Source organism: Myotis nattereri, assembly GCF_964212035.1.
Source record: "Myotis nattereri genome assembly, chromosome: 1".
NCBI lineage: Eukaryota > Metazoa > Chordata > Mammalia > Chiroptera > Vespertilionidae > Myotis > Myotis nattereri.
In genome coordinates, this window is record NC_138075.1 from 88,154,662 (window position 1) to 88,181,601 (window position 26,940).

Genomic DNA, 26,940 nt, shown 5'->3' on the forward strand with positions numbered 1-26,940 from the left:
CAGGACGTTTGTTTTATTTCCATTTCCTTTTTTAAAATACAGCACCCTGTTTCTAAAAATTATTTTATTTTGTTAAAGAAGGGTGAGCTCATTTAAAAGGAAACTGAAGAATGAGAATGTCCACATTTCTAACTCTATCTCGCTCGCAAAACGTTCACGATGCACACACTTTGTTGTATATCTGTAGGCCCAGACCTTTCAACACCAGTATCAGAGGTTGCTGGCGCTAAACTACCAGGTACATCTTTCCCCTTTGCTTTAAATTCAAATTCCATTTCAACAAAGCAATCAAACAATTAATGTCTAGATTTTGCCTCTGAGGAACTAGGTTCCCCAAGTAAGAAGTGAAAATAGAAAACACCTGGTTTGCCTTTTTTTTTTTTTTTTATCAGAAAGTCATATGTTCAGTAAAATGAGGCAGAACCCAAAAGTCCAGGTTGTAGGACAAGGAAAAAGGAGTATCTACCCACAGGACACTTGTAAATGGGTGACTGAGACAGCAGCCCTTTCTAGAGGTAAGAATGTCATTAGGTTGTGATAATTCTCCAGAAACACCAACAGCCCTGGATTAGAAACATCTGGAAATTGTTCAGGTGGCACAGATTCCTGTTTCTTGCTGTCAAAGGCTTCAAAGATGCCTCTCTGTGGCACCTGTCACCATTTTTTCTTCGTTGTAAGCCTCCTCCTTTCAAATCAGGAAGTGTACATAAAGTGCAAATAAGATTTATTCCCTCACCCATGCTTCTGGGCTCTTGTTTGATAGACAGTATTACCAAATCTATCAGTTAAACCGCTGGCAAGAGAGGTCGTCTGCAGGTGTTTTCAGAGTTAGACAATGAGTTCATCTGGCAAAGAGAGTGTCTGAAGATGGATGCAGTCTTGGCAAGAAAACACAAAGTACCATTCGCAAGACAGGGATGTGAATGACGCAAGCAGGAGGGGGTTGCACATCACCAATTCACTGAAGAGGCCTTCTTTGGGTCTCAACTCTTAAAGAGAATTCAGAAGCCATTGCTAAAATGAATGAGGCCAGCGGATTCAGAGCACACAGTCAGTCTTCAGTGAGGGCAGACTCTGTTTTCCCTGGATTCGGGACAAAAAAGAAAATGAAGAGGGTAAGGAGTCAGATCCGACGAGTTTTATATCACAAATGTCATCCAAAAAGCTCTAGTAAATACTTCCCATCTTACAGAACAAAATCGAGCAGAGTGCCTCCTGATAGAGTTTAGCAAAATGTGTTTTCTTAGGTGTTTGATAGGCATATAGTCCAAATGAGTCATGAGTTAGGCAATATTACATATGCCTTTACTGCAGGATTTCTTAGATTACTTTTTCTTGGTTAATATGCCAATGGCACTGTGACTCTTTAAGAGAGGAATACATTTCCCATATTGTAGGGCCCAGGAATTTACCTTCTCATAAACCACCTTGGCAAGACTAGCAGGATTAGTGTTTCTGTACAATGTATTTGGGGAAATGCTGCTTTACAGTACTGAGGGGACAGTTCTTAAGTCATATTCAGTTCATACTATATGAGCCCAGTTTCTATATTGGGAGTCACAGTGTCACATCAATAAATGAACCATTCTAGCTGGGCTCCATCATGTTTCCTTTGCAATGTGACAAAATCATGGGCAACATTTAATGTTATGCTGGATGGGTGAACATTAATAATAAAAAGTTAACAATTTCCCATCAATTATAACCTCTCAGGCAAAAGTGGGCATTCACAAAGGATGTCCTTTGCATTTTTCTGATTTTCCCAGCAGAGCTAAGGCTAGGCTTTCAGGATTAAGCCCATCAAGATGTCATTATATATGAAGCTAAGGCACAGCTGAGAATGAACAGAGTAGATGAGAATATTTTTTAAAAAATTAAAGTCAAAGACTGACTTGATCAAAAGTCACAGAAAATTATCAAATACATACTAGTTAAATTCCTGAATTTCTTTTTGGCTTCTGCTCTTTCATCAGCATCAAAGTACCAAACAGTCATAGCGTATCTGTGAAAGATAAGCAGATATAAGAAAAGAGATTTAAAATTACTACCAAAAAATAAAAATGCATAGTACAATCCCCCTTCGGAGTCATTTATAAAGCCAGCTTTTAAAATGTCTCCTATTTTTAGAAATCCATTCCAATTTTAATTTAAAATAAACTTCTCTGGTTTCAATTCTATTTAAATGTAATAAAACGTGTAAGGAATTCCAAGTATGCACCAGGCATCAACGTGGGCAATGGGAGTTTAAATGATCATGTGAATATATCTGCTTCTTCTTCAAGGAACTCAGCCCCTAGTGGGGAGACAGGCAATTAACAAATACTGTAACAGGCCGTGTAATGATCTACACAGAAAGGACTAGAAAGGAATAATCCTGCTAAAGACTGGGAGACCCAATTTAGTGGGGAGAGCACGGAGAAGAAGAGGTGACATCTGAGTGAAGCTTTGAAGAATAACTCATTTAAATGACAGGACACCTAAAACTCTTGGCTGTCTTTCTTTAGTTTTGGACACCGAGGCAAAGATGCAATGGAATAATGATGCCCTCAAGCTTTCTACTGCATTCTCATTAATAAGCTTTATCCCACCTATGGGCTAGACTGGAATAGGAGTTGCTTCATGCATGAGTTTTCAAAGTTTCATTTTATAGCTATTGTTAGCTACTCAAATTTCTATAGCACTTGATTTTCTTCAAGGGCTTCCCATCAACATTTGCTAATGTTCCCTATGACTCCAGCCATCAAGGGATTGTGGAATAACAAGGGAATTCTGGCACAAGCCACAGGGGCCAATTATTGTACCCATTAAACAAGCCACAAGCAGGCTTTGGTGGTAGAATTAGTTACCTGCTCACCTAGGGCACATTCCACTTTGACATTTAATATGTGACTCTGTGTGGGGCTCAGCTCTGTGACTTCTGGAGGGGGACACATAAATCTTAAGAACTTTACTTGTGTGAATTTAATTCAATGAATTTCATTTAATTAGGCTTGTTAAGGTTTAGTCAATATCCTTCTACCCATGTTCTCACCCCTTGCCCAGAGCTGCTATTCCCAATTCAAGCTGCAACTCACAGCACTCTAGTACTGCCTGATTTACAGTGTCAACCATAAAACAACAGCAAATGAAAGGCAGAATCCAAAATTAAGATTGTATCAAGAGTTTGTAGATTAATACTAAACAGTGCTAAGTTGTTCAGTTACTCTGAAAATCTTCCCATGTATGATCTAAGGACATGATTATTTTAATATTTTACATCCAATTGTTGGAATCTGATCGGAACAGTGAGCCCAAACCAATTTTATGCTAAGAAAATGATTAAAAAAAAGAATATAAGTCAAAACAAATTCCTCTTTCTTTTCACAAGATTCTTTCTCTGCTTTTAACTGGCAACTCATAAACACATCCAGAGTTGACCACACAGAATTCCTGGGTGTGACAGCCAACATTCTCGGGGAGCAGTTCAACACTAGGTTTTTGAAAGGAGTGGGGAAGAAAGGACAGAAAAGACAAACACTCTGGGAAATTTAGAATCCAATATGCTCACCTAATGGAAAACAATTTGTTAATAGTTCAAACCCACGTTAGGTTTTGGATACTAAAGAATCCAAAGCGCCCTAGCCAGTTTGGCTCAGTGGATAGAGCATTGGCCTGTGGACTGAAGGTTCCCAGATTTGATTCCGGTCAAGGGCACATGCTCAGCTCAGGTTGCAGGCTCGATCCCCAGTGGATGGCATACGGGAGGCAGTTTATCAATGATTCTCTCTCATCATTGATATTTCTATATCTCTCTCCCTCTCCCTTCCTCTCTGAAATCAATAAAAGTATTTTTTTAAAAAAGAATCCAAAGCTTCCACTTTAAGAAAAATTAAAATGGACTCCAAACAGGTTTGCTATCAGCTTTGGGTGTGGTTACTCCCTCATCTGCATAAGACACAAGTTTAGAGAATTCTCCAGGAACTGGTGTTTGTACAAGAAACTACTCACGCGGACTCATGGCCCTGGCTCTTACCTGGTTGCATAGGAAGGCTGGACTTCATGTGGGTTCCTGCGGTCTGACCAGAAGAACAAGAGTCTGTCAAAAATGGGCTCCACATCTGCTACGAATGACTTCCCTTCTGGAAATATCCGCAGGACCCCACCGTGTAGCTAAGGGCCACAAAGAAGGAGGATTATTTTCTGGCCTCATACATCTTTAATTAACAATGATATTTAAGACTTGTTTAAAAACAAAGCCATCTTCCAATATCCACTCTAAGAATATATGACTCCTACATTTTTACTTCGGCCTCATACTTTGTATTAAAGTTTATTTCAAACTTGACTAGAGCTATTTCCTTATTGACCTCATGCCAAAGGAAGCCTTCCCACCCCCCACTCATGAAGCCCATGGACACAAAATGGAGTTCTATTGGGTTCAATCATACAGATCACCAATATACGACAGATTTTGACCTACAAAAAAACCCCCAGCAATTTCATATGGTTCAATCTAATATTAACAGCTTCCTAGGATAGTTGTCCCACATAATAATCATTCCCCTTCAATTAGAATTTACAGCTTTCCTCTGCTCCTATATGACTTTGTTAGTTGGAAGTGACATGCTTTGTTCCCCTAAACTCTCAGATTGCCTTATCGGTACCTTTTATTACATGTATCTCTCTTTTCATTAAATTACTTTTTCATTTTACGTGTTTGCCCAATCTGTCCTACTAGAATAACCATAGCAGGGTAGAATGCAGGCCTCATACTTCAGTGTTTCCCACAACACAATGCCTGGCACTAGCAGGCACTCCACTATTTGTTGAATGATTTCATATTTCACAATTTATCATCACTGACCTGACAACTTTACTTGCCTGTAACACCACCTTTCAAGTTTGTAAAGGACAATCAAGGGGCGAATTCCAACCACGTTTCCCAACAGGGAGACGAGATGAGCCTTGCCACTGAGCCACTGGCTGCCCAGGTTTGGTTTTTCTGACCCCAGATAAAATGTCCTAGCCCAGCGACAGCCAGCAGCTGCCCTCATGAGCAGGACATGGAGGTGCAGAAGGTACAAAAGCTAAACAAGCTTAAAAAGTTCTGACTTCTCAGACTCCTAAATCATCCTTAACTCTCAGAAGGCATACACATTCCAGACAAACGTTTGTACGTGTGGAACCAGACTTCCTATCTCTTTCTATCTATATGTTCAGAAAAACAAAAATAAATCATAAAGCCTTTGGCATTCCCAAACCGCAGTAAGCCATGGCAGGCAGCCACCAATAAGATGTATCACCCCGAGAGAGGGCTGTGTGGGAAGCCTCGCTTGGGGAGGTTTAGATCCCACAGCTCTATTTTTGTGAAATTCTCTCAATGTTGCTGCTAGAAGAGAAAAGTGTACATCTTATTCTGCACTGAGAGTCCCATCAGCTCTGGATTACCCTAAAAACATCGATCCCTAAAATAACAAATTACCCTCTCTTCATCAAGCACTCCTTCCATATCCTAAGAATGACTCTACCTACTCCCGTAACACTAACTTGATATCTGTTATTTTCATCTCAACTTTAGTACCCTGGGGTATGGGAGGGGATTGAAAACGAAAAGATGCATCTGTGGGAATTATGAACTCCAAACTCTCCTCTAAGTCATCTGCCTTCTTTTCTTTTTTTTTTTTTAAAAAAAATTTTTTATTGATTATTACATTTGTGTCCTTATCCCCACATTACCCCCATCCCCCCACTCATGCCCTCACCCCCTGTTGTCCGTGTCCATTGGTTAGGCCTATATGCTAGCATATAAGTCCTTTGGTTGATCTCTCCCCCGTCTTTTCCTTTAGTTTCTAACCCCACACTCTATTCCCATTATTCCAAGTACCTTGGAATCCCAATTCTTGTTCAGATAGTAGATGCAGGTGATGCAGCGGCCGTCACCGTTGGGGTTGTCTACATGTCGAACATAACCTGTCCCATTTCCTGGGTAGCAAGCCACCATTGCCTACGAAGAAACCCCGAGAAAGATGGTTAACAAAGCTGAGACGATCTTCTCCCACTAGTGAGCAGTTGAGTGACACAGTCTCCTTGGGTACTATGTGACATCTATAGGTGGCTGCTGGCTTCTTAAGTGCACACACAGTACATAAATTTGGACTTTTCAGCATACAAGATTTAAAGGCCAAGTCATCCCTATGGCTCAGCCCAGTAGAAAGTGGTTCAACAATATTTCCATGGTTGTAGAATGTAACCCATATACATCTCATTAGGATGCCCACCTCTCTTCAATCCGTTTTAAAATAGCAGTTTCCCCCCTAGACCCACAAAATCGGAATAACTAGGTATGGAATTATGCCTGTTTAGCAAGTGCCCCTGATTCACACAGATTTTAGAACTAGGGCTCAAGATATCTGTATTGCCCTAACTGGTTTGGCTCAGTGGATAGAGTGTCGGCCTGCAGACTCAAGGGTCCCAGGTTCAATTCTAGTCAAGGGCATGTACTTTGGTTGTGGTCACATACCCAGTAGGGGGTGTGCAGGAGGCAGCTGATCGATGTTTCTCTCTCATCGATGTTTCTAACTCTCTATCCTTCTCCCTTCCTCGCTGTAAAAAAATCAATAAAATATATATTTTTTAACAAGATATTTGTATTTATAAATATCTTGGAGAAAAGGGTCAGTCTTGCTCAATAAAATGCTTAGGACAAAAGGAAAAGGGAAGGGTCAATAGGAAGCTGTGTCCTAACTTTTTAGCATAGAACCAGTCGGCCTGATTCCTAGAAAAAGCCACAGACACCCAGCTTATGTTTCTCAATGTTTGTCTTCTTTCTACTGATAATTACCAAATCAGATGATAACCTTAAGTTCTCTTCCTTTTCCCAAGTGCTACCTGTATCAACCAAGTGTGGGAATAAAGCAGAAAGTCATACTAAAAACTTTATTGAAAGTTACTATAAATTCTCCTGAGAATTACTGTTAAGAGGGTAACAAACCTCTAATTATTCTATGGAGAAATTATAGCAAGGAGTAGAAAAACATAGGCAAAGTACAAAAAGCTAGTTCTTTTCACAGACACTGACATATTCCTAAAATATTTTATAAAGATGAGATAGATGCAGAGAAGATACTGGAGCTGGCAACATAAGATGAGAAAAGGGATATTTTTCCTGTTTCGGTCACTGATGTATTTTTAGTGCCTAGAACAGTGCCTGATACATAGAGGTGTCTGTTTAAAAGCAGATATAAATGAATGAATTAGTGAATGACTCTTTCCTCCAAAGAGTATGTATGTATTTTACCTGAATCATTATAAATTTCTGTCATTTTTAAAACCTATCTTCCAATATACATACAGCAATCCAGTTCATACTTTCTCTTATAAATGGCAGGATTGTTATATTGCTAAAATAATCTGTTGGATAGAGGCCCAAACTAATGTGCTAGTGCACTCAATGAATCAGCTTCAATGCCGTGGGTGCCAAGTCACTACCAGTGGTAACATGAAGGCGTGAACTAGGCATACAGCTTTAAAGACTTCGCACACATGGCATACTGACTTAATAAAAAACCATACCTCTGGGACAATAATAAGACTGAAGGTAACTTGGCTTTATGGTGATCTTAAAGCTAAAATCGCCATATCTATCAAACTTTAGATCCTTATGCAGCTAGCGATCCCCACCCCCTACCCTTTGAACACCTAAAAGGTCAATGCAATGTCATCTTAGAGACAAAGTTAGGCTGTTAGCTTGAACATCTTTCAGAAGGTGAAATATTTGGAGGCTACTCCAATCAAGATTTAACAAATGATGGTACCACCAAGCAAAGAATGGCTTGGGGGAAGGTGGCTGGCAGCAAACAGAAACGATGGGCCTCACTGGGGAAGGAGAGATAAATGAACTCACCAATAATGACAAGGGAATTACCCATCCCTGGAAGCAGCTATTAGAATTATAAGAGCCACCACTGAGCCAAAAATGAAAGTCATTTAAGCTACAAATAATTATAAGCTGCATTCCCTACTATCTCAGCATCTCCCCACCGTGAAGCCCTGAAAAGAAAAAGTGCTCCATCAACGCTACATAAACTTCTATTCTCAAACAGCTCAACTCCAGGGCAACGGTCAATAGTCTGGATGCCCGCCACCTAGTTCACACTAGTTGCAGCTATTTGTGTGATTCCAGGCTTGGTTTCTTTTCCATAAAGAGGGGCTTGAGTTACATGCCTCTGACAGTCCAAGAAGATCTAAGACTAAATCTAAGCATCAACCCCCCAAAAGCAAAAGCAAGAGAGAGAGTTCTTCAGGGCAGTATGAAGTGCACATCTATCTGAGGGCTCAACTTAGACTCAAATATTGAAAAATTAGATACAAACTCATAAAAGCACATCCTTTATGAATTGCTGCATCTGTAAAACACACACAGAAGAAGAGCTAGCAGCACATTCCAGGGGACTTACCAGTTGGACAAAACCTCTAAGTGTCAGCAAAGTATCTGATTGCTCAAGGGAGAGGAACAGAGAGAATTTCTCTGGCCAGAGTGAATCTTCACCCTTTCTCCTGGTTCCTGCAGCCACTGTATCAAGTCCAAAACAATGGAAGGAAATCACTGTGGGCCTCAGTGGGCCTGTTGAAACTTCATACAGCCAATTTTATCAGTGTTTTCTGGATAACAGCCATAGGAGATGGGTCTTGGCTTGCACACATTCCTAGCTATTTGCTGGTCTTTGGCACAGTCTAAAACCAGGAGGCTTAGGATGCTTTCTAAAGCAAGAATCACGTCATTAACGAGTCACTCATTTCTGTGCCAATTTGTGCACAGGGCAGGAACAAATCCCGGAAACTGATTGGGTCAACTGAGCTGCTATCTAAACCTCATCAAGCTCGGGGAAGGATTTAGAGTATGTAAAGGAGGAGAATGCTTCAGACCGACAGAGCTAAAGCACTTTAATTATCATGTGACAAACAGGCCAAGCAATGACACTGACACCAATCAGGAAGATGTCTCATTTATGAAAGACTTTGTATTTGTCAAAACTTCCTGACTGGATTAATATTTTCAATGTCAGTGTGATCTACTAACACATATACTACATAGTCTTATGGTTCTACTAGTGGCCCGGTGCACGAAATTCATACAGGGGGAGGGGGTGGAATCGGGCCTAAACTGGCAGTCAGACAACCCTCAGGCAATCTGGGACCATTGGCTCCTAACCATTCATCTGCCTGCCTGCTTGATTGCCCCTAACTGCCTCTGCCTGCCTGCCTGATCACCCCTAACTGCCCTCCCCTGCTGGCCTGACCTCGCCCCCAACTGCTCTCCCCTCCTGGCTTTGTTGCCCCCAACTGTCCTCCCCTGCTGGCCTGATCTCACCCCCAACTGCCCTCCCCTGCTGGCCTGATCTCACCCCTAACTGCCTCTGGCTGCCTGATTGCTCCTAACTGCCCTCCCCTGCTGACCTGATCTCACCCCCAATGGCCCTCCCCTGCAGGCCTGATCTTGCCCCCAACTGCCCTGCCAGCCTGGTTGCCCCCAATGCCCTCCCCTGACGGCCTGATAGTTCTATTGTTGGATGTGCACATTAATCCACATATCCCCTTATGCATTCCCCATTCCTTCCTCTGACCCCAATGTGGACCCCCTCCCACCAACCTTAGAGGCCTCTCCACAGCTCTGTAGCCAAAGGAAAATTAGCTGAGGAATGAACCTCTCCCAGGCTCCCAGGCTGGCTCCAGACCAAAGAAATGTACTCTAGACGCTGTGGCGGCCACGTTCAGGCAGGAAATGTGTATGTTCTTTGAAGATACACACAGATATATAAACTTTAACAGCCAAATACAAGTAACAAAATGTGCTCCCCAAATGCTACAAGCAGAAAAGAAAACAGTTGCTCTATTAGAGTTATTGGTAAGCTGACTTCATAAACAACCAGATCTCATCAATCCCAAAGGTAAAGTTGAAAAATAAAGTCCAGGATTTCCACCCCAATGTCTAAATAGAGTGTTCTTGATTGACACCAACTACAGCTTGATTCCACGGATAAACCATTTCAAAAATTGGCGTTGACAGCCTCCACTGTCCATGTAGCAATGATGATCATTTTAGACTCACGGGTGGCAAGGGGGTATATCTGTCCCACCCCAACCTCCAGTTAGGCTCACTAGTTCTCCAATAACAAGCAACAACACAGAATTTTATAGAAATGTATTTCACATCACATATAAGTTTGGAGTCAGATTCAATAGTATGACTTGATCTTGAACAAGTTATAGTAAAGTGGCATTTTATGTAAATTTTAGCTCCACACATTGAAATATTAATCAAGTCTCACTTTATTTGCAAAATTTTTAATAAATGGGAATTCATTTTTTAAATTGTGTCAAAAAATAGCATAACTTCAAAGCTGTCTGGCTGAGTGACCTTTAAACTGGCATTTTGGTCCATTGCCAAATGCTAAGACTCATCTAACTGCTATGCAGAAATACCAGCCAATCTTTGTAAGGGTTTGTTTTGAATTATGAATGGTCTTGAACACAGCATACTTTGAATAAAATGCAGCCTAAGTACAAAATAACCTGTACTTAACCTCTCAGTTTTCTCATCTGTAAAATGGGTTTATGAGGCTCGAAGGAGATACTCCTTATGCTGCCTAATGTTCACTATTTTTAAAGCTGATGATATGCATGCTTCTGTTCCCTCAACTGCGGCTTCAGTATGTCTCCTTCAGGGATCTGATCCTACTTAAGGGATTTGTAGCTTCAAATCCAGAGCTGGCAAATTCAAACAGCTTTCAGAGCGTGTGAGTAGCACAAATAATCGAAGCCAATCATGTATAGATGTATGTGTCAGAACTCTGGAGTGCATGCTATGCTACCTGCATCACGGAATTTACCTTCCTTTGCAATGAGGGCCCAGTATTACAAAATCCTCACATTCCAGGATAGCCGTAGACAACCAAACTGGATTTGTGGGTTAACACTCCTGAATATCTTTATCCCAATTTTTAAATTAGGGCCTCAAAAAAAGACATCAGGCTATATTTGTAGATCACTGTCTGAGATCTCCTAAGAAAGCGAGCCACCCTGCACTTGCTCTTGGGCTATCCATGGGCACCTTCCCTGCTCTCTTCTCCAGGTTCAGATGTTTGCTGTTCAAAGGCACAGCCTTGCCCCTCAGCGCCATTCACATTCCACATGCCTCCTCCACACCTTCTTCCCCTCAAGTCCTTCCCCCGTGTCCACTCTGAACAAAGAGAAGGGGACCCAGGATCCTTCCCACTCCACCAAAAGGCACCAACTACCTGGAGAATTAGATGTGGAGAGAGTTGAGAAGAAATACACAGGACTACGCCCATGCTTTAGCTTAGAAAAACAGCCAAGCAACTTATCCTAGCGGGGAAAGTAACAGCTGAAGTTTTCTGGCCAGAAGTGGGTATAATTTATATTCGGTGACAACAGCCTAGGTGACAAACTTGCCAATGTTTCTAGTCAGCTGTGGGTGGAGGTGCCAAAGGCTATATTCCTGGGGCCATTTTTCAGGGTGGTTTGTGTTCAGCACATATTTTATTTTAACACGTACATTTAAAGTGGACAGTAAGCAGGGCAGCCCGTGGTTGTACACTTTATGTCCTGTATTCATAAAGGCATCTGCTGGGGAAGGGGCCTCATCTGGTAATTCATTGTAGGGAGGTGTTAAGAACTGGAACAAAGGCACTGCATGTGCTGGCAGCTGCTCTAAAATTGAAATTTTCTTAGTTTAATAGAAAACGAAAAATTAAAAAATCTTTACCTATTCAAAATGCTAAGTGCAGGCACCACAGGAAAGGCTGGTGTGGGAGAGAAATGGGAAGAGGCATGATCTTGGCAAGTTTTGCTCTGTAAAAAACAAACAGAAAAACTAAAGATGGTGTTGGGGGAGGGCCAGGGGAGAGATCAACCGAGGAACTTATATACTGATATGCACAGCCCATGGACACCGACAATAAATAGCCTGGTGAAGGCCTGGGAGGGGCAGGTGCAGGGTTGAGGGGGTCAATGGGAAAAAAAACACACACACACACACAAAGGGAGCATATGTAATACTTTCAACAATAAATTTAAAATAACACTAAAGATAAATTAAGCCAAAATGTCATTTTCCATCCTTTTCCATTTGGCTGTGACAAGGAGTGAAGAAAACTCCACAAATCCTCTGCAAGGGCAGTGACTGGAAGGCAGAGGTCTCTCCCCATCCTCCTTGTCCAGGGGTATGTCCTCTTCAAGGACACCTGTGGGGCCCGTTGTTGCCACTTAAATTAAATTACTTCAGCACAATATTCACAGGGCATCGTCACAAGCTGATGACAACTGTGCAAAGCTTTCTCCGGGAGTTTCAAGGAGAGGTCCTTAAGCAAAGTTCACATTGCTGCCAGCCGCCTCCTTTATGCGAAGTTAAACAAAAAAGCAAGCTCTCAATGTGATGATGAACAACGCATAAGCTTCAAAAGTGCCTTAGAATTTGTACATATTCATCCTCACTGCATCTGGCTTGGCCTAAAGAAATTAGCGGCAGGCAATGTAGGTACTTCAGAGAAAAAAGCAGGGAACTTTGTGCAAACTGTCATTAGCTCTCTTGGCATCTTGTTTGTCTTCTCTCTTGCTGGTTAAGAGAGGCCTCGCTATTTCCTCCTAGTGCCTCTAGTTAAAGAATAATGTAACAAAATGAGGAGGGAATAGGAAATATGCTTTCGGGGGGCAACAACATGAGCTGAGTCCAGTCCCCACATTCCCCTTCCCAACGTTTCAGCATCTGACTAGAAGTTTCCGGAGACTGAGAACACCAGTCAAATACCGGGCAGGTAAGTACAGCAGCCGCTTGACTAGCATCGTTCTGTTTTAACATTGATGAGTTGCTGTAGGAACGTAACTCTTTACGTTCATTAGCCCATGGTAAAATTGGTTTCATTATACATGGTTTTGTTTAAAGTCACAGAACCTATTGACAACACTGAGGACTTACTGTGATCCTTTCAGCAAACCCCAAGTTACTTACTGAAGTACTTTCTACTCTTCTGTCTCTACACTGAGAACTACTTCTGCCCCCTCATTTGCCCACCTCCACACTACAAATGCCTCTGAACCCACCTACCCCAACACCGCTTGACACACATAACCTCATCTCCAATTCAGAACAGTCATCACCATGCCCCACTCCTGAATGTTGTTGGAAGGCAGGACCTTCAGTAATTCTGAAAATGAAAAGTAAGACATTACAGCCAGTGGCTCTGGTGAAGTGGGTCTGCCGGCCCCCTGGTCAGGCCAGAGCACCCTGGCAGGGACTGTCTCATCTTTACTTGAAGACCTGTCCCCAGGTAGACCTTCTCATCGGTGCCCTTGTTTGACTCTACTGTGAACTGGGTCCTAGATCCAGGGTCATCCACACAGCCATCAACAATTGCCAAGACTCTGGAACCTTCTATGTAGTTCTCCTAGCTCAGTGAAAATAGTGCCATGAGACTCTTACATTAAAGAGCTGGGCTCCCGCCCCACCCCTGGAAATGTGCACACATACACGCAGTCACAGAGGACTCACAGGTCCTTAACGTCTAACTGCTTTAGATCAAGATTCTACTCCAGGGCTCCTGCACTCTGTGCAGGAACTTAAGTAAATCACCCTTCCCCGAGAAGCTGCTGAAGCACTCAGAGGCCAGGAATGTGAGAGACTATTGTCATTCCTCCCTGAATTGTGATTAATTCTTCCTCTTGGAGGGGATTCAGCCAGAGCCCTGCAATTAAGCACAGTAAACAGGCCCGGGAACATCCACCTATCAATGCAGGCTGCTTGGGTTTGGGAAGGCAGCCCTTCCCGTGGCGGCCTGGCTCCCAGCCAGCTGGGTGACGGCTGAGTGACAGGGCTACGTGCGCTGCGTGAGGGTGGCAGCCAGCCCACACCCGAGCACACAGCCCGGGACCAGGGAGGGAACAAGCATAGGAGAGCATCCCCCCTGTCCCTCCCCCTGCCACTACCACAGTCACCAGAGACATGTTTTGAATAAAGGCTTCCTTGCAATTATGAAATCGGTAAAAGCCAGGCTCAGGGTTAAGGACTTTAGGAGGCGTTTAACCACATCCATCCTGATACCCTTCCCCAAAGCGGAGCAGCTGCCATTTCCTGAGGACCCATGGAGCCAGGTGGCACTTTAGGTGGTGCTTTGCACATATCACCTCATTTAATTTCCTGGTTACAGAGGTGGGGGCGTGATGGGGGAGGGGCAGGAGTGAGCAGCAGTCATCTGCATGAGTCACTGCTCATTTCTCAGAAGTCATTAACCCTGGAAGTTATATGGACCTAGAAGTTATCTTATTCTATAGAAAAACAAATTCATGAGTAATTCTTAAAGCTACATGAGGATAGGGAGTCAAAATATTTAACTTCCTTTGATGTGAGAAGCCGCCCTCTCTGAAAAAGAAAAGTGTACCTGTAGCTTTCTAAAGGCTCCAAGTGTAACAGAAAAAAAGGATGCTTGTGGCTGTCGGAATGTCAGAGTATGGTTGTCTTTAAATTCTCATCTGAAGAAAATCCTGAAATACTTTCGGGAATCGATGATAACTTAAATACAAATGTTAAGACAGGGTTTTATTAATGGGTAATCTACAAAAAATATAGTTACCAATCAAAACATGCCCTGAAAAATGCCTGGAAGCAATATTTTAAAGAGAAACCAGGAAAACACTTTGCCTGCAATTCCCAGTGGATTTTAAGACTATTAACTTGGAACATTAAAACTGCTAGAAAAAAATAAAGGCAAAAAACTTTTTAGAAAACCAAATCTTACGTTTACATTTGCATTTCAGCATTTGGAAAAATATTTCTGCTGAATGAAAGAAATGACACACAGCAAATCAGTTAGAATTAGAACTCATGTAATCCAGTAAGCATATTTACTTACCGAACAAACATTTGTATAGTGTTGTGCTTCCCAAATCTTACCTCATTCGATATTCATGAGGTAGGAACCATTACTGCCTCCACTTTACAGATGAAGAAACTGAGGCAGAAGGAGGTTAGGTAACTTGTCTTTTCGAACCGAGTCAGCCTGGCTGCAGAGTGGGAGGCCTTAATAACCAAATCATACTCTACCAGGGCAGTCTATCTAATGTCTAACATTAATCAATTCACCCCATTTTTGAGGGAACTAAGATCTTCAGTTCCACTTGAAGCATTTGATTCCCTCTTACCCTGGCCTACCATCCTTTCCATAATGATAGAAAATCACAAAAAGCAAAAATATGAAAAATGAGTGTGCTTTCAATTGAGTCTATGCACTAAATGCTCGGGAGGTGAGGGTTGGGAGTATAACAAAAGCAAGGATCCTTGCAAAGGAAATTGACTCTGAATCCTGTGGCAAAGCACTAACTAGCTGTCCGAGTTGTCTTTGCTTCAGCTACTCACTGCAGGACAGGCCCGATCCATCCCACAGTGTACTTTCGTAGCCCCTGCAGGGCCCGTTCCTGCTTCACATGCAATTGGTCAAAAGTCAGCTCAAATCTGAGCCGCAGGCTGCTCTGCCCCTGCAAGGTTCGATGGGAGGAAAGCAGGTCCACAGCAGGTAAGGATCTCAGACTTGTTTCAAAGTCAGGAGATAAATTACCAATTAAGAAAAATTTTTCAAGTAAATACAAAATTGTGCCTTCCTGGGGAAGACACGGATGGGATAAATTTTCCTCACTAGGTGCAACACTTGTTTAGGAGACATCTCCGCCCTCTACTACCACGTTAATCAGCATTCACTGAATGCAGAACTTGCTAAAATTACATTAATTATGTCACAATGGATGCAGACCCACTGTGGCTTTCAGGAGGGGTGAGATCCAGAAAACCTCTCAAGAGTGGTAGAAAGTCAAAAGAGCATCTGAGAGAAATGTGTGAAGTATGTTGGGGAGCAGAAAGGGGACTAGAAATAAAGGCGTGCCTGCCTCTGAGTCTGGGGAGCAGGAATGGTTCATTTAATTGCCCCCCTGTTCCTTCAAGATAGAGACAAGCCCCATTTTACAAACATAGAAAATGGGACTCAGACACAAAAAGTGGCAAAACCAAGAGTTCTGGAGCGATGCCTCCCCCTAAGAGATAAAAGGTAAACAGTCAGCTGCACTATTAATTTGGAGAACAGGAGGTGGTGGGGAGAGCAGGGAGCAAGGGGAATTCCTAGGGCAGCTTCTGGCACAGGTTCAGCAGTGCGATCCCTCAAGCTGGCAGGAAACACTGCAATTGTAACTCTGTCCAATTGCGGAGGATTACTGTCATGGCAGTCACCCTCCCTGGGGTGTGACTGCTGGTAGAGCCAGCTCTCTTCGGGAACCCAATGAGAGGCACTGAAAGTACCTATTTGCCCTTTCAGATGATAATTTAGTCTCACTTTTCTTTATTTTTTTTCTTTTTTAAAATATGTTTTTATTGATTTCAGAGAATCAGAAGGGAGAGGGAGAAAGAGAGAAACATAAAACAATCATTGATCGGCTGTCTCCTGCCAACTCCCTACTGGGGATTGAGCCCACAACCCCCTGACTGGGAATCGAACTGTGACCTGGTTCATGGATAGACACTCAACCTCTGAACCACACCAGCTGGGCTTTTCTTTTCTTCTTCTTTTTTTAGTTAAATAATTGTAAAGTGTACAAAGTTCAACATGTAACGAAGTAAAGATGCCAATGGCTAAATACGAATAAAACAGTATAAAATACAGATATAAAGCCATTATGATGCAAGCCATTATCAGACATGACTACATATTCCATCCTATAATCTCATAAATCAAAGATTTTAACTGTCTGAATTCATATGTGACTGCATTCTTTCCAATATGTGTTCTTTCCTCTTCTAGGAGTTGTTCAATAATGGCAGGTACATTCCCGCCATGAAGTTCACAGTGTTCTAGAAACTGAACACATTCTTGAGTAACACTCTCACAAAACATGATCATGTGTTTTGACATGTTCTGTAATAAAGACAAGAAGCGTCTTTTGGCATAATACCAGGTATCAGTTCCAAGTTTTTTATTATAAGGTTCCAAGCTTTTGATAACTCGAGAAATCCCAAAGTCATAATTTCCTTTGGCACAGTAAAGTGTCCCTATCAGCAAATCCACAGATGGTAGTTTTTCTCATCTGGGTCATCATAGGAGAGCTGATCTTCCTCCTTTTCAGTCTTCCTCATCAACTCCTCAGCTTCTTCATTTTGACTTGTCATATGTATGAAATACAGAGGTGAGCCAGTACAGTAGCACTGACTTTTAGGATGTTGTCATAGTGCTTCTTGACTACAGGCTCATAAAAACCAATGGCGTCTTTGTGTTTGTTTTTGTGAAGAGAACATGAGCCACATTCAGCTTCCACACATCATGCTCATTGCAGAATTCCACAGATTTGCGAAAGATCTCTTCTACCACTGAATAACTTTCGAGGTTCCAGTACATTTTCTGCCTGGGCCATCAATACAGGAATATATGTCCCCAGGATGTCATCATATTCATTCACTGCCTTCTTGACATCTTCATCGTCTCTATTGTGTCTTGCTTCCTGGACTTCTATGGTGAGTTTCCAAAGCCAGGGCCAGGCATGGAATTCCAAAACGGAGGAAAGAATCTCACAAAGCTAAAGCCCCTCCTTTAAGATGGTTCCTCGTAGCATGTTAATGTAATACAATATTTAAACATTATGGCATCAAATTAGGGACCATGCTGCAAAACCTTTTTTTTTTTTTTTGACATCCTGACATCCTTTGAAATCAAAGTTCCTTTTGAAAATGAAATTAAGTCAACAAGCACCTATGAATTGTAAAGGACTGTTCAAGGCACTGAAAGTATGTATTAAGTTTATATACCTGCCTCAATGGAATTTTTAAGTAACTGCTGGATCAGAGGAAGCAGCCAAAAAAATAAATGTACTAGGGCAGCCTGGACTGAGCCACCCACAGAGTTCTAGGGAGCAGAAGGGGAGACTTCATGGAGAAGGCACGAAGAGGGATCCTGAAGAGTAGAAACAATGGGAAGCTCCATGTGCCTGGCAAAATCAGTTCCTAGCATTTCAGGGGTTGGGAGAGAAGGAAAGAGGTGAGCAGATTAAGTATAGAAAGGTCAATGGGGTCAGATGGGGTCAGTTGGGGTCAGATGTGGAAGGGCTTACATGGCACACTAGGAAGTGCACAGCACGTAGAGTGGACAATAGGGACAGAGCCCGGTTGGGGGGTTTTAAGCATAGAGACTGCACGATTAGAGATGGGTTTGGGGCCGTTCACACTCTGACAAAAGCACATGAAAATGGATTACAGGGAGAATGAAAACAAAAGGCGGGTGAGTTATGGTTAAACTAAGTCTCTTTAAAATACTTTCCTCCTCAGGGATTTCTACTAGGAAAGGAAAACAAAATTCAGTTTTTTAAGAAAAGACAAAACTTGAGGCTCCACAGTGAACCTAAAAAACAAACATAATAAAAAGCGAAAATGGCACAAAATAGGCCAAACTTTGAGCAATAATATTGCATGTTCCTGCCTGAATCTTCAATATTTTGTGTTTAAAAAGGCTTTACTTATCTACTCCCATCACTCAAAAACAATATGAATAGGAAAAAAGCCATCCAAAATCCAAACAAACAAAATGACTCACTGTCAATTTTGTGTAAGGTATTGAGATTTCTGAGTAATAGTCCCTCAGTTTGACTAGACAGATGAGTAGAAATGGGAGGGGATCTGGAGGGAGGGGCACAGGCAGATTCTTGTTCTGGGTCTGGAGAATACAGAGCAAGGTCCAAAGGATGTTCAGATTGCTTAAAACACTGTATGTTTACCGCTTCCAAGCAATACTCAAATAGAAGAGTATTATCCTGAATACCCCAGAACAACTTCAAGTTCCCTTAGAGAACCAAAAATAGACGTCACTGACACCTGGAACTGACTTTTCCATTTTGTCTTCTTCCCACTGGCAAATAATCAAGATGGCTGTCGGATTCTTTGATTCTTTGCATTTTGAAATTCATGTTGGAAGGAAACAATATTTAATATGAGGTTGATACATTTACTTCAGAAATTAAGAAATGTTGATCATTGTATCTCCTAAAGAATCAAAAACTGTCTTGACTTCATCAGGAGGTATTGACATGGTACTGAACATGGAGTACTCTCAGTAAGTAGGTACAGAAGGAAGCCAGCATAAGACCTGAAAGTCTGCATTACACAACTGCAAACCCACATGTCTCTAAGACTGGGACCGGGTTGGGGCAGGAGGTGAAAAATATAACAGTCACTACCAGCTCACCAAAAACAAACAGAGGACCTCATCCACAAATCCCAATATCAAAAGATACAAAATTAAGGGAAGAGGCATACTGGTAGAAGACTGAAATAATAGAGGGAAGTGGGGTATAAATTCTACATATAATGAGCGGAGCTAACTAATCTCTTGGCAAATGGACACATAGCTCTGAACCTGAGCCAAATCAACGGCTCTGGGCAATCTGCCAAAGCTGAATTCCTTAGTCTGGCATCATAAAATGATTTGCCTGTCACACTTACAATTCCAGTGCCTCTGGATTCAGCTACCCGCTGGGCACCCCTGGCAGTTGCCCAGCAGAATACATCTGAACTATCATTACTGTCAAAACACGTGCATTTGACAAACACTACAGAAAAAGGACACCCATTTCTTGGAGCAATATTAGTTAGCAGCTGCAAAGTGGTGTTCCAAAGGAATTACCAAGTCTGCTGCAGTAACAATTAACAAAGAATTAATAATCTTCATAGTGTGAACCCGAAAGCTGCTCCTTGGTATTCAATAGGCCCAGGTCAAAATGTCACTTAATTTACCTGCAGCTACAAAGGTGGGTCCAAAGCAGAGAGGTCTCGCCAAACTCAGCAAAGGCCGCCCACAGTGGAGATGCCCTCTGAGCTTTCTAATGAAATGCACGGTGCCGGGGTGCTTAGAGATGCTTCTCAGAGGTGCCCTGCTCATTATGGGACAAACCCTGTCCCCATCTGCTATCCGAGATGTCTTCCACACATGGTGTGCTTTCAGAATGGAGCCGTAACATGCAAGGCTGCCTGTTATTTATAAAATCTGAAATCTTTCTAGTCAGAGTCAGGAATCAGAAAAGAATGCACAGTCCTAGCCGGTTTGGCTCAGTGGACAAAGCATCAGTCTGTGGACTGAAGGGTCCTGGTTCAATTCTGGCCAAAGGCGCATGCCCAGGCAGCCGATCAATGATTATCTCTCATCATTGATGTTTCTATCTCTCCCTCTCCCTTCCTCTCTGAAATCAATACAAATATATTTTTTTCTAAAAAAAAAAAAAGAAGAAAGAAAGAAAGAAAGAAAAGAATGTACAAAATTGCTCTGGGTTTAGTGAGGTCAGAAAAGGAAATAATTCATGACACCCAGAAGTTGAATGTACAGATAGGCTTATATAACTCCATGAAAGGATGTTTGTCAATTTTAAATTAGGATGATATTTGAAATTCACAAATAAAATGCTCATGCAGCTGAATTAACCTGCCGACCCTGTCTCGCAGTCTACCTGACTCAGGGAGCAACCCCAGCCAGCTAGCCCCCATCCACTAAAGTGCCTTTGCTTAGGCCCAGCACCCCAATCCCTTGCAAGATCTCATCTCTACAAATATTAAAACTGCTAAATGATTGAATGACTGGAGAGATGTGATTTCTGATCCCTCTCTTTAGCTCTAAAAACCTGTATCATTAAAGTTCGGTATAGTTTTGGTTACTAATGTTGATCACTTAATTTTAAATAGAGAAATTGGAGAAAGCCTGAAGAAGAGAAACAAAAATGACTAATCAGTGTAAAAGTGCAGTTTAATTAGAAAAGAGAAAGCAAAGTTGGTGACAATCACTTCACACCACTCAACTTTTAGCTTCTTTAGGTGGTTTTATAATCACCTTTCACCTCCCTTCTCCCAGCCACTTACAGGTCTCCCACAGTACAAGACATTTAACAATTTGTCAATTAATAAATTAAATTGATACCCCCGACTTCCCACTTCACTGCAAGCAGATAAAGTAGTGATTGAGTGGCCAGTGGCCCAAAAGTGAACAAAGGAAATTATAAAGTACAAACACATATGCACACACGCCTATCTTCTTTTCTTTGTTACCAGGTGTTACTCAGCAGAAGAGACAAAAGACACTATGAAAACCACCCAATGGAGAAACTGGCTTCGCTGTCACTGACGCTGAATTCTGTAAATTATTTCCTTGGATTAATTTCCTTCCTCCAAGAGCTAAGTTATTTTTAAATACAAAACCTTTTATAGGAATCCCTCACATCCTTACAGAAAAATGTTCCAGTCTTTCAAACTCAGTGCCTCCTCCCCCTAAAATAGCTCCGACAGATTTTTCAGATTTGTAATTACAGACACCGTTTCTGGATCTAGTCCTCAAGCCCCATGCTTTAAGCACTGCACTTCTCAGGGGTCCAGGCAACCGTAGTTATGATCTGTGATTTCACATGCCTCTCTACTTCCCCAACCAAGGCTGATGAAAAGGAGATTCTAAATGTTGGTCAAGTGTTTGCTGATCTCAGACTGAGGCTGAGGTGGCCACTGTGGGGGAGGGCGCCATTTTGAGCCACCTGCATGGAAAAGCAGAAAAAGCTGGATGGAATGGAGAGCGGGGGAGAAATAAAGGGCACGAGCAGAGAAGCAAAGATGGAGGCCATCAAGCGCCAGAGAAAAGAACTAACACCCAAGCTGCCCTGGGTAGTTAGGACTTGCTGGTTCATAGTTCATGGCTCCACCTACTCTTCTGTGAACCATGACTGCATTTCCTGCACTTGGCTCCTGAGAGAGAGCCTGATCTTCAACATGCATTATCCCATTTTTGCTTAAAGCAGTTTGCAACCATGAAAAGTTCCACTGAGTAAGGGATACTCCTGACATCACATGAGAAGGGTGGGCCAAACTTATTGCTACATAGCAAAGGAACAAGCCCACCACTTCACAACACTTTTTCTTTTATTCATAACTTATTGCTGTTTCATCACTTCTCTGCATTGTTCCCACGGGAGGGCTGATCTGTCTGTGCACAATACAACCCACATAACCCCATGGCCAGAACTCCTCTAGTCAGGGGTCCTAGCAAGCAACCTTGTTAACAAACCCTCCCTGCCAGTAACAGTAGGGAAGCATTAGCACAGCCCTCCACTTTCTTCCTCAGATGTATGTAGCTGACCCACTGCAACGTTTGGGCTTTGTCTTTTTTCTTTTTTAGGCTTGAGAATTAATCAAGTGTGAACTAGAGGATCCTGCATTCAAATGCATAAGTGAATGTTAAGCCCCATGAGGCAGGGATTACGCCTGCTCACCTTTGTACCTCAAGCCTTGCGCAGTATCCCACGCTGAGGAGCACTTGCCGAAGAAATGAAAGGATGAAAACTCGGAGCATCATAGTCAAGAACACAAACTCTGGAGTCAGACAGAACTGGGTTAGAATCCCAAGTCTTCCACTGACAGCCTGTAACGTTTATGAAGGCTTAGAATCCTGCAAAGAATTTTATGTACATTATCTTATCTAATGCTCCCTCCCTGAAAAGCTTTAAAGTATTATTAGCCCTCATTTTACACTTGGTGAAAATTGAGCAACTTACCTACAGGGTCAGTAACCCCCGGCATAAGCTCCTGACTTTTATTTTATTTTAATTTTTATTGACTTTATTGGGGTGACATTGGTTAATAAAATTACATGTTTCAGGTGTACATTCTGTAATGCATCATCTGTAAATTGTGCTGTTACCACCCCAAGTCAAATCTCCTTCCTGTGCCCTCTTCTACCTCCTCCTAATCCCCTTCCTCTCTGGTAATTCCCATGCTATTGTCTGTATCTGTGAGTTTGTCCTAACTTTTATGATACACTGCTTCTTACCACTGACTTTGTGACCTTTGGTAAATGATTTAATCACTCAATTTGCTGAAGATTGTGGTTTTGAAGACTAAGCCAGACAGACAGTGTTTTTAAAGTGCTTATTAGTACAATGCCAGACAGAGCGAACTGCTCATTAAAATGTAGTTATTAGTTACTCACTAGTGAGTCTATAATGAGATGCTTCAAGCAGAACATTCGGTTCTATAAGTTACATGTTCGCTGGAAAACAGCCATTTCTAGGCAGCCAAAACAAAAGGAGCAATTTATAACCAATATTTATCTTGGATATAGTCTAAAATCTCCAAAAGGAAGTAACAGATAAATCTTTTGATAGCCTGAAAGCAATGATCATGCTTGCAGTTAGGGGGCGCCATACTGCAGTACTACATTATAGGAAACCACTGCCCCAGAGTCTTCACCACCCTAGGACTTTTCTCCAACAAAGTGGAGGTAGATAAATTCTGACCTGTAATAACCTTTTTGGCAGGGAAGAGGGAACCCTTGAATATTTCCATATTCTTCCACAATTTCCATTTCAATTCCAGTATATATTCCTATTTTATTACCAATGCCTTTGCTATTGCTTCATTGAGATAAAGGGCATTATTACATTATTCAATGACCTTTAAAAATCCAGGGGGAAAAGTACTTAATTAGAGTCAATACACTAATAAGCACAGAAATTTAAAGTACCTGAAAAAGAATTGGTCTAAAATAAATGTATGCATTGGCAAATGTTGAAAATGGGGGATGGGAGTTCATTATACTAGCCTCTCTAAATTAATATGTTTGAAATTTTTCATAAAAAGTTACAAATAAAATTTTAAAATAAATTTACATGTTCTGCTTTTTAAAAATTCAGTTTTTCTAAAACTGGGTATGGAAAAAGTGGGTCTATATCATTACTCTGGGAAGCAGAAAGGTAAGGTACTCAGTTGAAGGAAGAGAAGTAAATAGGTTAAATTAAGGTGAAACGAATGTAAATCATGTAGAAATGCAATGTGTTTTTCTACAATGCTTTAATAATGAACTTCAAACAAGAGACCCAAGGCCACAGACATTACTAAAGAGACTTCTTTATACAAGCAAATCAAACTTTAAAAAAAATTTACTATAACAACTGTTTGCTCAAACCTGGTTTGCATTTGGTTCTCATTGGTCGGGAATATCCCAATCTAGAGGTGATTTTTCTAAAGGGAAGGAGTGAAGAGTTTTGTGCCAAAATAGCCAAAGGAGAGTTGGACCTCTAGGTATGGGCAGACAGATGTCTCTTCCATGGACAACAGATGTATCTCCTCTTTTCAATTCACAGTCATGTTCTGTTACTGAAAGGGTTAACTGAAAATTTATTTCTTCTACCCAGAAGATAATCCATAATTGAAAAATCATATCTATAAATCTTGTTGTCCTTAGCCAGACATATACAGTGGTTTTCATTCCCTTTGTGGAGTTAAATTCTAGCCTAAAACCCTACCACTGTTCATTAAGTCAAAGCTAAATAAAAATACTTAACATTCAAACATGTTAGTGACCTCTTTCTGCCAATTAATTCTGACCTCCTTCAAAGCGAATTCTGTTCCTAGAATGCCGAGGGAGGTGGGGGGAGGGGAGGATTCCTCAGCCTAAGTTTAAAAGAAAGTTTTAAAAACTGGTAAGGAGCCATCTGCTCTTCCAAGTTGAAGCTACAAGCACCTCTGAAATACTGAGGCTAGCCATTTCCCTCCCCTCCCCTCCCCCACGGGCCCCAGACGGGCAAGGTGCAAATACAAGACTGATCAAGACAAACAACTTTCTCATCCACCACCCAAATGATGGAAGAGTAGAGAAACAATAACATCAATCTTCTACTGATTCCTGCTAACTCTGAATTTTCCCCAAATCAAAGTAAAAGTTAGAAAGCAGCATTTTCTTCTAAGATTTACTTTTTGTGTCAGATTAATAACAATGCCTTCTGATATTCTATTCATGTCCCCCTAGTTTGAAAGCAATCTACTTCTCCTCTACTCCATTCACCCACTCCAACCCCTTCATTTCTATACATTTCCAATCTTCACTACTTGCACTATATTAAGAGTGCTCCTCTCAGCTTATGGAATAAATGAGACAACAAAGTATGCTATCAGAGGATGAATCTTAAATTGAGAAATACTACCCATGTGGTTAAAGAATGGTACAGAGGTGAATGTTCACCTTCCTTCTCACGCTAGTATGTGTAGCCTCGCTGTGTTAAAGTGCAAGTTTTCTACAGTTCTGAGTGCCCCTTGACCAGTCCACAATAAAAGAAATGCTAATCACTCTCAGAACTGCCACTGGAAAGCAGGCTGGATTGTCATTTGTAGAAAAGACTGAGTGGCTAGACTATCCCAAATGAATGTACATGGCACGACATGTTCCCACATTTCTGCCAACCTACCTCTAAATGTTTCCAAGATAAATTTCTACCCAGGGAGTCACTTCTGGCTGTGAACGAAAACATAATTTCTTTCCAGAGGCACTTGACTACCCTATTCTGATCACATAACCGGTGTATTTTTAAAAATATATATATTTTATTGATTTTTTTACAGAGAGAAAGGGAGAGGGATAGAGAGTTAGAAACATCAATCAGCTGCCTCCTGCACACCCCCTACTGGGGATGTTCCCGCAACCAAGGTACATGCCCTTGACCAGAATGGAACCTGGGACCCTTCAGTCCGCAGGTCCACGCTCTTATCCACTGAGCCACATCGGTTAGGGCATAACCGGTGGTTTTGAGTAGATTTCCCCATCAACTGAAAGTTAGGAAAGGGAAGGTGGTGGTGTGGGCTCAGCACCAGGAGAGAATTTTCAGTCAAACAGATGATCTGAGTGTCCTGAGTGCAACAAGCCAAGGGCAGCACTCAAAAGTGAAGAGGAGCTTTACTCTTTCACAGGGCAAACTCTTCCCACACCTGCCAAACTCCACAAACCAAATGCCACATTGCAAAATCACAGCTGTCTCCGGCATTCTTTAAAAGTTCGGTCATGGGAATCCCCTTTGAAATCAATGAAGGGCAAATATTAGGTGACTTTAAAGTAGACAGTTAAGATCATGAGTTCATGTGTGTCTCGGATCATACACAATCTTTCTAACAACCTGTCCCTCGTATGGACTTTTGAGAACCTCCACGTCTTAAAATCAGACCAAAAAGCCACAGCTTGTCCGGCTTGTACCACCCACCAGAGCCATTATTTCAAAGTTATCAGAAGGTCATTATAATGATACACCTAAGTCCCTTAGCATGGGTTTTCCCTGGGGGATGGGAAGACCAGACTGACTTCTTTCTTGCTTCTTGGTTAAAACCTAAAGTTCGCTTGTAGCCCTGCGAAGGCGACAGACAGCAGACTCCGCATGTCTCCGGTCCCTGCGGGCTGCAGCAGCGGTGGGGCGCCCGCGCGCGTCCTACCTTGGACCGCTCCTTGACGTAGTATTTGCCCAGCCGGCTCCCGCAGTACAGGACCAGCCTGTCGATGAGGGACAGGAGAAAGCTGATGGCTTCGCAGCCCTCCTCATTGCCCCCGATCCACGTGATCTGGTCGCCCCTCAGGTGGCGCTTGGAGACGCCTGCGCGCGGCCCGGCCAGCTGGCCGTCCCGCAGGACTCCGTTGCTGTGCAGCTGCTTGACGCGCTCCAGGACGCAGTCGCCCACCACCTCGCCAAGGAAGTTGTCCAGGTAGCAGAAGCCGACTTCGTGCAGACAGGGCACGATGTACTCCAGGGCGATTTTCTCCAGATCCAGCCTCATGATGTGTCCCAGAGGCATCTCCCCGGCAGAGCGGAGCTCCGGGACCCCCAGCGTGCACCGAGAGAGAGAGACCAACGCGCGCGCTCAGCCGGGGCGCGGGTAGCGTGGCCCTGGGTTCAGCTACCGGCGGCTGCCCCGGTCCCGGAGCCACTGCAGCGCCAGGGAGACGGGAAAGTTGCCCGCAACTCTGGGAAGAAGGGATCCAGTTCCGGACCAGCGGGAGTTGTGGTGAGCTCCACGACCCAGCACCAGACTGACCCAGTGAGGAGTCCAAGGGCCCCTTTTGGAGACGCGGAGCAACC

The 26,940-nt window shown here is 42.5% G+C and overlaps 1 protein-coding gene across 1 annotated transcript; it reads right to left on the reverse strand.

The window, feature by feature from the left end:
* On the reverse strand, positions 1-26,940 carry EGLN3 (egl-9 family hypoxia inducible factor 3). The gene is made up of 5 exons (XM_081089964.1): positions 26,300-26,940; positions 5,864-5,983; positions 4,013-4,149; positions 1,929-2,002; positions 1-1,083 (listed from the first exon to the last, which is right to left on the reverse strand). Exons 1-5 carry the CDS (start codon positions 26,654-26,656, stop codon positions 1,052-1,054), a joined length of 720 nt encoding a protein of 239 aa, XP_080946090.1. The 5' UTR covers positions 26,657-26,940; the 3' UTR covers positions 1-1,051.